General features: G+C 33.6%; 1 protein-coding gene, 2 long non-coding RNA genes and 1 pseudogene across 3 annotated transcripts; 2 read left to right on the forward strand and 2 right to left on the reverse strand.

Annotated features, from left to right (window-relative positions):
- Positions 1–13: 13 nt before the first annotated feature.
- Positions 14–5,469, reverse strand: LOC113506182 (rho GTPase-activating protein 44). Its single transcript, XM_026889034.1, has 6 exons — positions 5,118–5,469; positions 4,652–4,902; positions 4,371–4,546; positions 3,312–3,555; positions 1,055–1,204; positions 14–648 (listed from the first exon to the last, which is right to left on the reverse strand). The coding sequence occupies exons 1-6, from the start codon at positions 5,168–5,170 to the stop codon at positions 14–16; spliced, it is 1,509 nt and encodes a 502-aa protein (XP_026744835.1). The 5' UTR covers positions 5,171–5,469.
- On the forward strand, positions 1,212–2,279 carry LOC113506184. Its single transcript, XR_003401702.1, has 2 exons — positions 1,212–1,967; positions 2,115–2,279. It is a non-coding gene; the product is annotated as an uncharacterized LOC113506184 (long non-coding RNA).
- A 4,912-nt stretch (positions 5,470–10,381) lies between the features above and the next one.
- LOC113506183 lies at positions 10,382–14,905 on the reverse strand (annotated as a pseudogene).
- LOC113506186 lies at positions 10,644–11,710 on the forward strand. Its single transcript, XR_003401703.1, has 2 exons — positions 10,644–11,398; positions 11,546–11,710. It is a non-coding gene; the product is annotated as an uncharacterized LOC113506186 (long non-coding RNA).
- Positions 14,906–16,299: the final 1,394 nt, after the last annotated feature.

The raw sequence follows: 16,299 nt of genomic DNA on the forward strand, positions 1-16,299 counted from the left end.
TCTGTGACTTTGCTCAGCTCTGGTGATTATAGTCAAACATAGATTTACTCATGCTACTGTAGTCACCATTCGCTGCGTCCTGACTAAGTGCAGCGGTTTGATTGTATCCGTGGACGAAATTAGGAGTGAAACCGTACTCGCATTGATCTGGAAGTAGATCTTCTTTGGTAAATGAAATGAAAAAGCTGAGATCGTCTTTGAAGAACCAATCAGCGTGCTTGATGAGTAACTCTACGATACAGTTGACGGCTGTTGTGATGTTCATGTCGAAGGTGCTCTCGTCAGCTGCCCACAGCAGGTTGGGAGCGATCACGATGGCTAGGTTTGAAGGAGTCATTTTATTCGTACTTTGGTTCTGAGTCAAAGCGGACAAAAACTTGATGAGGTACCTAAGATTTTGGAAGTTAGCCTCTGGCAGAAGGTGTATGGCTTCCCAGAGAGCGTTCAGTCGAGTTTGTTCTGTGGGCTGTCGAGAGGCATTCACGAAGGTTTCGTAAAGGCGGTACGTTAGTATGGGCTCGGGCAGCTCTCGGAGGTAGCACTTGAGGACGGATGCCACAACATGCATGTCTCTGTAATCTCTCGGTAGAGGGACGTTGAACAAGCCTGCATCTAACGATAATTTCATTCTCCTCACCTTCGAAGAACCTGGAAAACGCATGATTGCATTCATAAGTTATACTTGCTTGTTCACGCATGACTACAAGTAACTTTATATGTGTTACATTATAATATTGGATTTCAAAGGTAAATATGATTTTCTAAGTGATAACAGTTTACTAGTTTCTGCCTTACACGTCATTTATTACATCTTTGGAGGTACTTGGTTTCGGCTAGCCGACTCTTCATTGCTAATATTTATAATATACCAGAATACCATCAAATTCATGTCACACTTCGATCAGCAAATATCATTGGAAGTCATGTTATTTTATAGTCAAAATTTTAATTCCAGTTGACAGAATCAGGTATTCATCAAATTAGTTCACTATGTTATTAGGAGTTGACATCCAATTCAATTAGGGTTATATTTTCCTTAATAAATCATAAATACCTCCGGCGATCCTGAACAGTCCTTCCTCATTGAGGGCCAACTCGTGTAGAGTGCAGACACACAGCTCTATTGGGAAGGCGATAGTTCGGCTCGTGACTCGCAAGTGCTCTTCTAGAGGATACCCAAACACCGGCTTTGTGGAACTATCATCTGTAAAAGGGTGTTTCATTTAGGCAAGGTACTTTATACGATATAATATTGTGTGTATTTAAATTTTACGGTTGGCGGGCTGGACATGAGTCCTTCTGTGGTCCTTCAATATAGAGATGACAAGTGTTACAGGTGTAGGGGGCCGGTAGATTTTTAATTATTATCTTATGTAATTCAGTACGCACTTGCGCAATGTTCTTTCATGGTGATTTTAAAAAAATGTAAAGAATATATTATGCCAATGTTTTGCCAAGTAGGTGTCCGCTATTGCTTCCGTGATAACCAATACCTACTTGGCAAAACATTACCTAGAGATTACAAACTATACCCGGAACCAATTTTATTTAAAACGATCAAGCGTGTCAGCTTTCAAACGGGAACAAAAAGTAATCTAAGCATATATTATTTATAAAAATTGGACCCCTTGATGGTACAGAACAATCGAGGCACTTGTTATAGTAATACTTTACCCGGTAATCCGATTGTGAAGTGTGATATTGATCAGATAAGGTATATTAGTGTGATCCTAATACAACCTTGAAAGCTAAACTCGTTTATGTAAACAACAATTTCAGATTGAGTTATTTTTATTAGAATTTTTATATTTTGCTCCCTTTACAAATATGACTAAACGGTTATTGATAAAAATTATTCATCGATAGTGGTATTTGAGTTAAGATAAGGGATTATCTTTTGCCTAATCGGATATTGGATGTCCTGTGGGTTTTAACCTGACTATCAACTTGACAGTAAAAGTTAACAGGTATATTTTTATATCTCAATCCGTTTATAATATTACAAGAGAAGTTTCAACACAATTCTCAATCATTCGTTATAACACGATTACCAAACGATATCTACAGCTCTGCACAGTACGCAGTCACTTAACTAAATTGGTATTGTTCAACAGCGGAAGTATTATGCTGTGTCGACGACGGATGTGTACATTACAATGATTCGAAGGAAGCCAATATACATAATCTATTAATGGAAGATTTGCGAGGAGCGACACTGCGAACAAACTGAGATATTCAAGAAAGATTGAGGAGGAATAAAGATTTCTTTAACTAGTGAAGTTTTATTTAAACGTGTAAACAGACAGGGTCGATGAGGGTCTACTATTCCATCTTAAAGTTATATCATTATTGTGGGCACGGCGTAGAGCGATGTCTATTTTACACCAGCAATTACATTACTTTAGTGGCAGTAGGCACTCAGATTTTGTTATTCGGATTGTAGTTCGTAAATTAAACTTATAATATCAAGTACAAAGTCGTTGAATTCTAAAACATTATAGGTTAGATACCGCCATCTCTTTTTCACCTTTCATATTCATAGTCTAACAATATTAATCTAGAATATTTCAACCAAAATTATAAAGGATAATTCCGAATATTTCCAGTTTTACTCCCAAACATGGTATCGACATCCGTTTTATTGTATGGTAATGATTTGTGAATTATTGTATGAGGATGTTGTTGATAATATACATATGCATGCATATAATTATAGGAGTACAGGGACAAAGCCAATGACCAGTAACTGTTTAACTGAGGAAACTGTGTTTATATATAAATCAGAATAACAGTTTGCTTGCTAGTAATAATTAGTAAGCTGATAAATAACTGGTTTTTACTAATGAAGGATAAACTAATTACTTTTTTAGACCCATTAGCAGTCCACAGTTTATCAGTAGTGAGAATATATTATTACGAAAATCAATTTAAGGAGTTCAAATAAAGGTTCTCTCAATACTTTAGAAAACTAGAGATAGAAGCAGGATATAGCAAAACAAGGTTTGACTAAATTAGATAATAAATCAGTTAACTGATGTTTAATTATTACTATGTATTGTGAAACTAAAAATAAATGCATATTTAGATGATAGATGCAGAGTAGAGCAGTCACTATTGATAAAAAATATACTATCAACTAAGAATTCAGAACTCAATGTATGAATAGATCTCACACAGAGAATTTAATAATATTATGTTACATATATCAACTTCCATTGTGCTTGAAGTTCAAACAGAATTGAAGACTATACTAGAACACTTAGAAAGTAGAACAAATCACACATCACAGCTTAGTAAGGCACTATACTTACTTATAAACCTTTCCAGTTCTGGCACTGTGTCTTGTAGAGAGTGGAGGGCGGATTCATGGTAGGCCCTCTGTAGTTTGATGTATTGCAGTAGTGTGTGTGCCAGTTGGGCCTCCTTAGCGACAAGCGCGAACATGTCGGCGGCCAGGGCGTCTCGGGCGGCCTCAACACGTATCCCGACATCTTCGAGCTCTTCTCGTGCTGCATTAAACTTTGTTGGATTTTCTTCTTTTTGACGCTCTAAATGCTGTTTGGGAGTTGTATTGTTGATCAATAAAATGTTGTCTTTCTTTGGCTAATCATTTTGGCTTATTTTTTTTTTAACAAAAAGAGGTCCTATACATATTTCTTTCACAAGTTTTAAAATACAAATCATACACTTTCTCTCTCTTCCTCTGTGACATGAAGTGTTTAAAACTAGCAAGAGATATTTTTTCCTTTTATTACATAAAACAATTTTGAAGCCTAATTGTCTGCAGACTTTAACTACAGAACATAGATACCATATACACATTCAAAACTTATTTGAGACTTCTTTATTCTACAATTTGTATCTACACTTCCTAAATGAAACATAAACATGAATACAAGTTGCATCACCACTTGAAAACTACTACTTCTACTATGATTCTACAAATCTATTAATAAAATTGATATTGATCTGTTCAATACAGGGTTAGGTAAACTTAAAAGAACTCTGTGCAAGCCCTTTTTTGCTCATAATCCAAACTGATTATTTAATATGTCGCTACGTGCTTTTGGTTTGACCGACATACTGTCTGTATTTTTTATTTTTTTTTTGTTTTCTCTCTACTATCAGTGGAAACTTTTAATTGGCTTTAGTTTTGCTATAAGCTTGTTCAATCTTTGTTATTAGCTGTAAGTTTTCCTAATATAATAAAATAAATAAATAATATCTAAAAAACAATGATTCACAAATGTGTGTACCCAAAACTGACACAGATATCAATATCAAGCAGATAAGGTAACTGTCACAAACAGAGTTGTTCTTAAATTCAATGTTAAGATAAGTGATCAGTTTTCTTATAAGATATAACTCACATGATATCTACTGGCCGCCGTTTCCTTCTCACTCATGAGCCTGCTCAACTGTTTCTTGGTTTTCATGATAGCTGGCAAATCCTGGTCACTAATGGATGTTAACGGCGCACATACCAACTGTTCTACTTTTAGTTCATGCTCTGCTATTTCATTCGCCAGTAGTTTTTCTGTTTTACCTATATTAACATTAAGGTCAATAAGTGAGTAGTTGGAATAATTTGAGGAAAATCGTTTTCCTTTGAGTAACTATTTAAATTTTGAATAATGATTTGTTCACTTACCACATTCATATAAAATGTATTTTAAGATACTATCATCATCATCAAAGTTGCTGGCCTCCAACATAGACAACCCAAGAAGGTATTCTGGCAGTTTCTTTAGTCTTTTCTCTCTAGCTGCAGGATCCTGACCCTGTGTGCTGCCTGCTCCTGTCGACAGCCTCTTGCTGACAAGTTGTAAGGCATTTCTGAGGTGTTCCACTTTCCTATCAGCCGTTTGTAACTCATCTGTCAAGCCTTCTGCTTTACCAGATCTGTAAAAATAAATGTCTATCACAATTTGAAGTTAAATTTAAACTTGTAACAAACTATTCAAGAAGATCAAATAATACTTTTTCCTCATAATACTAGTCACAATATCGGTTCTAATGATACTGATATACGTGAAAAGATTACAATAACAACGAGTTAAACCCACAAAGAACTGAATCTTATCTGATAGGTAAGATAATATAAAATACGTGTATACCTTGAAAATGTTTGGTCGGCAAGTTGCTTAACCCTATAGAACTGTTTCTTCATTGTCACAAATCAATTTCGATGAAATTATTTTTAAGCTACAAGGTCATTGGACCCAATAGTAAAATAATAAAACGATCAAGATTTAGCTAAAAAGAACGTAATGTCAGAACATCAATGAGATCATCCTCATCAAAGAATGTTGCAGTAGATTTACACAAAAATTTGCTACACAAATTATCCAATAAGGCACTACATTTCCATGATTCACTTATAACACTATATTATCCATAATTAAATTGTAATTTTACGTATAAAGACACAGTAATAAAATACTCTCGATGAATCAGGAAAATAAAATAAGTTAATGCCTACAGATTAAAAATATTAAGTACACAAACTATGAAACAGATAAGCAAAGCTACGTAAGTAAAACAAAACGTAACAAAGTACAAGAAGATTTATTTATTTCATTGTAAATAAAATTCATTTAAATAAACTTTTCCCAAAGAATTTGCTAAGTTAACGTTAATTCCTGACGCAATTCCATTGAAATAGATTGAACACATTTGGTTCTATTCAGACGAAAAACATATGACAGACATCAAACAATCACGAAAATATCCAACGGTATATTATTAAAGGACAAAGATTTTCTTCCGAAAGGCGGATGCGTTTTCCTGAAAAAATTATTGATTTTTACTTAGAAAACAACAAATTTGGCTATGGTTTTAGTACTAGAGACAATCCAGAATCCATGATCAATGTCATGAATGTCAAATTGACAATTTATTGACAGTGAAACTGGTTTCGTGTCGTGTATTTATTTACATGCAAGAAACTAAGAAAACAAAAATTTCTTGGGCATTATTACATTGCTAAGTATTGTTGGTGGTGGGAGTTGGACGTGCATGTAATACATTGAAAAACTACGTCAACAATTCAGTTCTCTTTTTGATATCGGGCTGTTGAGTTCCAACGGTGATTTTATTTTATACGTATTTCGTTAAGTTTGTAATTTTATAATATTATTTTGTTAGGAGTAAATAGTATCTAATCTGCAAAAAAATCGAAAATTTGTAAATGTTATACTACTTGGATTTGGTTTTATGTTTGTCTTTACCGCATTTCAAACGATGGGAAATATAGAGGTAAGTGTTTTATATAGTAATTTTAAATATTTTCTTTCACTTTCTTTTTACCTTGAAAATGTAATGGACTCTAAAGGGTTTACTTGGCTTAGCCTCGACGCTTTTCGTCATGTAGGCACGCGATTTATTAATCACTGGTTATCTATTAAAGTGATCTTATTTTAATTAAACCTAAAAAAAAAATGTTCCATCTCCTAAACGCTTTGCTTTTACTTCTTTACTTACAACTTACACTATTATTTTAAAGAAATTTCTTGTGACCAACATCACAGTTGAACTCATTATTTCCTGGTTCACTCTTGTAGAAAGGATTCCACAAACACTTCAGTTGATCATTCCAAATGTCATAATTCAACCTTGATTAAACCATATTATGTATACAGTGTGTTATTGATCTAAGAATTAAAAATATAATTATAATTATTGTTGATGTGTTGGTGATATGTTTTTTTTTTAATTTCTCTTGTAATAATTACACAAAGAAAATGTTACATAAATTATTTTCATTTTTTGCAATAAATTCATTTTCTATTATTGCTTCCAATTTTTAATTGCAACATAGGAAATAAATGTTGTTTATTTTCTGTATGTGCAAGTGATGTTGTTGTGTCAAAGTTTTGATGTATCATCCAAAAAAGCCATTCAAATGTTACATAAAAGTAAGTTTTTAACAACACTTCACAGTTACTATTTAATAATATATTATGTTATTGTTTGCTTACAATATTAACAAAATATACTTGAGCTTTGAAAAAAAAAATACCTAAATGTGTGCAAGTGGGTATTATTTGTCAAAAAATGTAATTAATACATCCTAATGATTATTAACATTTTCAGTTTTCTGTTGATTCAAAAAGTTTATATTTTAGGTAGACTGTTTTCCAGGTGTTACAATAATGTCTCTAGGGTGAAAATTCCAATCTCATAATAAAACATTGTTTGTGTATACCACAGCAGTAACTTTAGCAATTACAACAATTACAATTACAAAAAAATGCTTTTTGCTTAATTTTCTGACTAGGTAAGGCATCAAGTAATTATTATGAATGATTATGAATGATTCATAATAATTTGTCTTGAATCAAAAGGCCAGTCCAGAAGAGACACTGCATTTATTTACTCATTGTGAAAAACTACAGTGTCTGGACTTTAAAAGAGGTGTGACCCCTGAGTTTGTTTCGACATTTCTTCTCAGGGTAGCCAGCTAGGAAATGTCGACTCCAGCTAGCTCAAAAAAATGACATGTAAAAGGGATAATGTCTATCCTATTTGCAGAATAAATTATTTCATTTCATTTCAATCACATGGATCATCAACCCCAGATTGCCACTAATAACACTGTACTATCATTGCACAGTTAGAAATCTAACAATTGTGGGTAGGCAGTGTTTGGGGCGGCCAACAATGGCGACACGATACGAATACCAATGTGTGGTGAACTTGATGTGGGTGTTCGTAGGCGTGTCAGATCGATATTCGCTGTAAAGCTTTTTAATGTGTAACGGCGAATGTAATGACTACTAATACCTGTACTGATACCGTTTTTTCACCATCTGAACAATGAGATCATCAATACCCCAGTTAGGCTTGTTAGTAGTTTTATTTTACCTTGCCCGCCTTTTACCCTAACTCGCGACTAATGTTAGCCTTCATCAAATATTGTACTCTAAATTCCTAAAAAAGTCTTTATAATTCGACGTGTAGTTTTAGACATTAGTACGTTCTAACAAAGGCTCGATAATTTTCCCGCTGCGCGTAGAAATTCTCGACTGTTATAATATAGATAGTTCATTGGTTTAAAATACTAAACTCAAGATCGCGTCCGAAACTAGTCGGGCTTCCCGATAATATGCGTGAGTAAACCGTTATTTAATAAATTCGGAAATCAATTTCTTTTTATGGATTCAGTGGCGTTATGATTTTTAAATTAAGCTTTTCGACAAAAGAACCGGGATTGTTTACCTTTTTAGGTACCCAAAGAAATAAAGTATACACTTAAACACTAGATTTCTGGTTGTAACACTTAAAACGTAACTACAGAATATAAATTATCTCTCTTTAGTCTCCAGTCGTCCTGAAGTTCTGAACTTGTTACACAATTGCAGTACCTATATCAGAATGATGGATTATCAAAAGCGGCTTTAAACTCAATGTAGTAATGAAATTGTTACAAATCTCGGCATTCGCGTCCTTGTTTACGTTTGCGAATAACTTTGTTTTAATTATGATAACGTAAACAATTAAAAGAGTCTTATTTTTTGTTTATTGTACGTAGTTCATGTATCTTAATGGTTTATCTGTAAGTATAAAACGAATGTCCGTATACTCTATATCAATCTGTACCTCTACCATGAGTTGCCATCGAAAACGTCAATGACGTTACTACAGTCGATAGCGTATAAACACGGATCGAATAGTTTACAATCGGACTCATACCATGAGTTTAAAAAACCTTGACGCGCTCGCTATCGAGAGCTCGATTGTATTGTAGTATTCGTGTTGTCATACTTGTCATGTTGTCGAACGTGCCTAACTTCACGCCTAATGTAGTTGTTTCTTTCTAACGTTGCTTAAAAGACAGAGTAAGATATATATTCCCGAAAAAGCTTCAAATCTACATTAATAATTTCATGCAGGACTACGGTAAACTCGATCGAAATCTTATATGAATAACAAAACATAAAAAAATATTGATTTTGAGTCGACAACATATATCCGCAGATTTCGGATTATGGAGAATTTCGTTAAATTCCGATGGCAAAAAACAAACCGCTCAAGTCGCCATCTTTGCCGTTTGAAGTTCGCAAAGTGTTTTTTTTTTAAATTATGCGGTTGATGTAGATATACGAACTCTTTTGATATCACAAATAGATGGACACTTTTCTTCTTGCTCTTTTGGGTTTTAGTAATTTTTCATTATAAATTGAAAGCGGTGTCGTGGGTACCTAGGAATGGTTATGTGGCGCAACTTTGGGGTACCTATGTCTTGCGATTGATCGCGATAGTTTTGTTGAATTGTTTCATATACCGATAAACTGTGCATCTATTGAAACTAATATATAAATACGAAAATTTCTCTGTCTGTCTGTCTCGCTTTCACGCCAATCCTACTGAACCGATTGTATTGAATTTGAGAGATAGCCTGATGGAAACGGGGACCACCGAACGCTATAAACTGAAGTCCACGTGGACGGAGTCCTGGGCTACAGCTAGCGTTTGAATAATCCTAATAATTTTAAACTTCATAGAGCATAAAATATTCAGTATATTTAATATAATTTAATATTACTTAATGAACTGGGTTCGGGTGGAGCCCTCAGTGAACACTGACTTATTTCCAGCGTTTCCTTAATAATGAATCTATGTGTGTATGTTTCATTGTAAAAAAGTGACAGCGTGTATTCAATGTAAATTAACTTTTAACTAGTGCTACTTGATTTTCATGTCGAAGGTGCTCTCGTCAGCTGCCCACAGCAGGTTGGGAGCGATCACGATGGCTAGGTTTGAAGGAGTCATTTTATTCGTACTTTGGTTCTGAGTCAAACGGACAAAAACTTGATGAGGTACCTAAGATTTTGGAAGTTAGCCTCTGGCAGAAGGTGTATGGCTTCCCAGAGAGCGTTCAGTCGAGTTTGTTCTGTGGGCTGTCGAGAGGCATTCACGAAGGTTTCGTAAAGGCGGTACTTAGTATGGGCTCGGGCAGCTCTCGGAGGTAGCACTTGAGGACGGATGCCCAACATGCATGTCTCTGTATCTCTCGGTAGAGGGACGTTGAACAAGCCTGCATCTAACGATAATTTCATTCTCCTCACCTTCCGAAGAACCTGGAAAACGCATGATTGCATTCATAAGTTATACTTGCTTGTTCACGCATGACTACAAGTAACTTTATATGTGTTACATTATAATATTGGATTTCAAAGGTAAATATGATTTTCTAAGTGATAACAGTTTACTAGTTTCTGCCTTACACGTCATTTATTACATCTTTGGAGTACTTGGTTTCGGCTAGCCGACTCTTCATTGCTAATATTTATAATATACCAGAATACCATCAAATTCATGTCACACTTCGATCAGCAAATATCATTGGAAGTCATGTTATTTATAGTCAAAATTTTAATTCCAGTTGACAGAATCAGGTATTCATCAAATTAGTTCACTATGTTATTAGGAGTTGACATCCAATTCAATTAGGGTTATATTTTCCTTAATAAATCATAAATACCTCCGGCGATCCTGAACAGTCCTTCCTCATTGAGGGCCAACTCGTGTAGAGTGCAGACACACAGCTCTATTGGGAAGGCGATAGTTCGGCTCGTGACTCGCAAGTGCTCTTCTAGAGGATACCCAAACACCGGCTTTGTGGAACTATCATCTGTAAAAGGGTGTTTCATTTAGGCAAGGTACTTTATACGATATAATATTGTGTGTATTTAAATTTTACGGTTGGCGGGCTGGACATGAGTCCTTCTGTGGTCCTTCAATATAGAGATGACAAGTGTTACAGGTGTAGGGGGCCGGTAGATTTTTAATTATTATCTTATGTAATTCAGTACGCACTTGCGCAATGTTCTTTCATGGTGATTTTAAAAAATGTAAAGAATATATTATGCCAATGTTTTGCCAAGTAGGTGTCCGCTATTGCTTCCGTGATAACCAATACCTACTTGGCAAAACATTACCTAGAGATTACAAACTATACCCGGAACCAATTTTATTTAAAACGATCAAGCGTGTCAGCTTTCAAACGGGAACAAAAAGTAATCTAAGCATATATTATTTATAAAAATTGGACCCCTTGATGGTACAGAACAATCGAGGCACTTGTTATAGTAATACTTTACCCGGTAATCCGATTGTGAAGTGTGATATTGATCAGATAAGGTATATTAGTGTGATCCTAATACAACCTTGAAAGCTAAACTCGTTTATGTAAACAACAATTTCAGATTGAGTTATTTTTATTAGAATTTTTATATTTTGCTCCCTTTACAAATATGACTAAACGGTTATTGATAAAAATTATTCATCGATAGTGGTATTTGAGTTAAGATAAGGGATTATCTTTTGCCTAATCGGATATTGGATGTCCTGTGGGTTTTAACCTGACTATCAACTTGACAGTAAAAGTTAACAGGTATATTTTTATATCTCAATCCGTTTATAATATTACAAGAGAAGTTTCAACACAATTCTCAATCATTCGTTATAACACGATTACCAAACGATATCTACAGCTCTGCACAGTACGCAGTCACTTAACTAAATTGGTATTGTTCAACAGCGGAAGTATTATGCTGTGTCGACGACGGATGTGTACATTACAATGATTCGAAGGAAGCCAATATACATAATCTATTAATGGAAGATTTGCGAGGAGCGACACTGCGAACAAACTGAGATATTCAAGAAAGATTGAGGAGGAATAAAGATTTCTTTAACTAGTGAAGTTTTATTTAAACGTGTAAACAGACAGGGTCGATGAGGGTCTACTATTCCATCTTAAAGTTATATCATTATTGTGGGCACGGCGTAGAGCGATGTCTATTTTACACAGCAATTACATTACTTTAGTGGCAGTAGGCACTCAGATTTTGTTATTCGGATTGTAGTTCGTAAATTAAACTTATAATATCAAGTACAAAGTCGTTGAATTCTAAAACATTATAGGTTAGATACCGCCATCTCTTTTTCACCTTTCATATTCATAGTCTAACAATATTAATCTAGAATATTTCAACCAAAATTATAAAGGATAATTCCGAATATTTCCAGTTTTACTCCCAAACATGGTATCGACATCCGTTTTATTGTATGGTAATGATTTGTGAATTATTGTATGAGGATGTTGTTGATAATATACATATGCATGCATATAATTATAGGAGTACAGGGACAAAGCCAATGACCAGTAACTGTTTAACTGAGGAAACTGTGTTTATATATAAATCAGAATAACAGTTTGCTTGCTAGTAATAATTAGTAAGCTGATAAATAACTGGTTTTTACTAATGAAGGATAAACTAATTACTTTTTTAGACCCATTAGCAGTCCACAGTTTATCAGTAGTTGAGAATATATTATTACGAAAATCAATTTAAGGAGTTCAAATAAAGGTTCTCTCAATACTTTAGAAAACTAGAGATAGAAGCAGGATATAGCAAAACAAGGTTTGACTAAATTAGATAATAAATCAGTTAACTGATGTTTAATTATTACTATGTATTGTGAAACTAAAAATAAATGCATATTTAGATGATAGATGCAGAGTAGAGCAGTCACTATTGATAAAAAATATACTATCAACTAAGAATTCAGAACTCAATGTATGAATAGATCTCACACAGAGAATTTAATAATATTATGTTACATATATCAACTTCCATTGTGCTTGAAGTTCAAACAGAATTGAAGACTATACTAGAAACTTAGAAAGTAGAACAAATCACACATCACAGCTTAGTAAGGCACTATACTTACTTATAAACCTTTCCAGTTCTGGCACTGTGTCTTGTAGAGAGTGGAGGGCGGATTCATGGTAGGCCCTCTGTAGTTTGATGTATTGCAGTAGTGTGTGTGCCAGTTGGGCCTCCTTAGCGACAAGCGCGAACATGTCGGCGGCCAGGGCGTCTCGGGCGGCCTCAACACGTATCCCGACATCTTCGAGCTCTTCTCGTGCTGCATTAAACTTTGTTGGATTTTCTTCTTTTTGACGCTCTAAATGCTGTTTGGGAGTTGTATTGTTGATCAATAAAATGTTGTCTTTCTTTGGCTAATCATTTTGGCTTATTTTTTTTTTAACAAAAAGAGGTCCTATACATATTTCTTTCACAAGTTTTAAAATACAAATCATACACTTTCTCTCTCTTCCTCTGTGACATGAAGTGTTTAAAACTAGCAAGAGATATTTTTTCCTTTTATTACATAAAACATTTTGAAGCCTAATTGTCTGCAGACTTTAACTACAGAACATAGATACCATATACACATTCAAAACTTATTTGAGACTTCTTTATTCTACAATTTGTATCTACACTTCCTAAATGAAACATAAACATGAATACAAGTTGCATCACCACTTGAAAACTACTACTTCTACTATGATTCTACAAATCTATTAATAAAATTGATATTGATCTGTTCAATACAGGGTTAGGTAAACTTAAAAGAACTCTGTGCAAGCCCTTTTTTGCTCATAATCCAAACTGATTATTTAATATGTCGCTACGTGCTTTTGGTTTGACCGACATACTGTCTGTATTTTTTATTTTTTTTTTGTTTTCTCTCTACTATCAGTGGAAACTTTTAATTGGCTTTAGTTTTGCTATAAGCTTGTTCAATCTTTGTTATTAGCTGTAAGTTTTCCTAATATAATAAAATAAATAAATAATATCTAAAAAACAATGATTCACAAATGTGTGTACCCAAAACTGACACAGATATCAATATCAAGCAGATAAGGTAACTGTCACAAACAGAGTTGTTCTTAAATTCAATGTTAAGATAAGTGATCAGTTTTCTTATAAGATATAACTCACATGATATCTACTGGCCGCCGTTTCCTTCTCACTCATGAGCCTGCTCAACTGTTTCTTGGTTTTCATGATAGCTGGCAAATCCTGGTCACTAATGGATGTTAACGGCGCACATTACCAACTGTTCTACTTTTAGTTCATGCTCTGCTATTTCATTCGCCAGTATTTTTCTGTTTTACCTATATTAACATTAAGGTCAATAAGTGAGTAGTTGGAATAATTTGAGGAAAATCGTTTTCCTTTGAGTAACTATTTAAATTTTGAATAATGATTTGTTCACTTACCACATTCATATAAAATGTATTTTAAGATACTATCATCATCATCAAAGTTGCTGGCCTCCAACATAGACAACCCAAGAAGGTATTCTGGCAGTTTCTTTAGTCTTTTTCTCTCTAGCTGCAGGATCCTGACCCTGTGTGCTGCCTGCTCCTGTCGACAGCCTCTTGCTGACAAGTTGTAAGGCATTTCTGAGGTGTTCCACTTTCCTATCAGCGTTTGTAACTCATCTGTCAAGCCTTCTGCTTTACCAGATCTGTAAAAATAAATGTCTATCACAATTTGAAGTTAAATTTAAACTTGTAACAAACTATTCAAGAAGATCAAATAATACTTTTTCCTCATAATACTAGTCACAATATCGGTTCTAATGATACTGATATACGTGAAAAGATTACAATAACAACGAGTTAAACCCACAAAGAACTGAATCTTATCTGATAGGTAAGATAATATAAAATACGTGTATACCTTGAAAATGTTTGGTCGGCAAGTTGCTTAACCCTATAGAACTGTTTCTTCATTGTCACAAATCAATTTCGATGAATTATTTTTAAGCTACAAGGTCATTGGACCCAATAGTAAAATAATAAAACGATCAAGATTTAGCTAAAAAGAACGTAATGTCAGAACATCAATGAGATCATCCTCATCAAAGAATGTTGCAGTAGATTTACACAAAAATTTGCTACACAAATTATCCAATAAGGCACTACATTTCCATGATTCACTTATAACACTATATTATCCATAATTAAATTGTAATTTTACGTATAAAGACACAGTAATAAAATACTCTCGATGAATCAGGAAAATAAAATAAGTTAATGCCTACAGATTAAAAATATTAAGTACAAAACTATGAACAGATAAGCAAAGCTACGTAAGTAAAACAAAACGTAACAAAGTACAAGAAGATTTATTTATTTCATTGTAAATAAAATTCATTTAATAAACTTTTCCCAAAGAATTTGCTAAGTTAACGTTAATTCCTGACGCAATCCATTGAAATAGATTGAACACATTTGGTTCTATTCAGACGAAAAACATATGACAGACATCAAACAATCACGAAAATATCCAACGGTATATTATTAAAGGACAAAGATTTTTTCCGAAAGGCGGATGCGTTTTCCTGAAAAATTATTGATTTTTACTTAGAAAACAACAAATTTGGCTATGGTTTTAGTACTAGAGACAATCCAGAATCCATGATCAATGTCATGAATGTCAAATTGACAATTTATTGACAGTGGAAACTGGTTTCGTGTCGTGTATTTATTTACATGCAAGAAACTAAGAAAACAAAAATTTCTTGGGCATTATTACATTGCTAAGTATTGTTGGTGGTGGGAGTTGGACGTGCATGTAATACATTGAAAAACTACGTCAACAATTCAGTTCTCTTTTGATATCGGGCTGTTGAGTTCCAACGGTGATTTTATTTTATACGTATTTCGTTAAGTTTGTAATTTTATAATATTATTTTGTTAGGAGTAAATAGTATCTAATCTGCAAAATGAATGAAAATTTGTAAATGTTATACTACTTGGATTTGGTTTTATGTTTGTCTTTACCGCATTTCAAACGATGGGAAATATAGAGGTAAGTGTTTATATAGTAATTTTAAATATTTTCTTTCACTTTCTTTTTACCTTGAAATGTAATGGACTCTAAAGGGTTTACTTGGCTTAGCCTCGACGCTTTTCGTCATGTAGGCACGCGATTTATTAATCACTGGTTATCTATTAAAGTGATCTTATTTTAATTAAACCTAAAAAAAAAATGTTCCATCTCCTAAACGCTTTGCTTTTACTTCTTTACTTACAACTTACACTATTATTTTAAAGAAATTTCTTGTGACCAACATCACAGTTGAACTCATTATTTCCTGGTTCACTCTTGTAGAAAGGATTCCACAAACACTTCAGTTGATCATTCCAAATGTCATAATTCAACCTTGATTAAACCATATTATGTATACAGTGTGTTATTGATCTAAGAATTAAAAATATAATTATAATTATTGTTGATGTGTTGGTGATATGTTTTTTTTTTAATTTCTCTTGTAATAATTACACAAAGAAAATGTTACATAAATTATTTTCATTTTTTGCAATAAATTCATTTTCTATTATTGCTTCCAATTTTTAATTGCAACATAGGAAATAAATGTTGTTTATTTTCTGTATGTGCAAGTGATGTTGTTGTGTCAAAGTTTTGA

Source organism: Trichoplusia ni, assembly GCF_003590095.1.
Source record: "Trichoplusia ni isolate ovarian cell line Hi5 chromosome 3 unlocalized genomic scaffold, tn1 tig00003264_group2, whole genome shotgun sequence".
Classification (NCBI taxonomy): domain Eukaryota; kingdom Metazoa; phylum Arthropoda; class Insecta; order Lepidoptera; family Noctuidae; genus Trichoplusia; species Trichoplusia ni.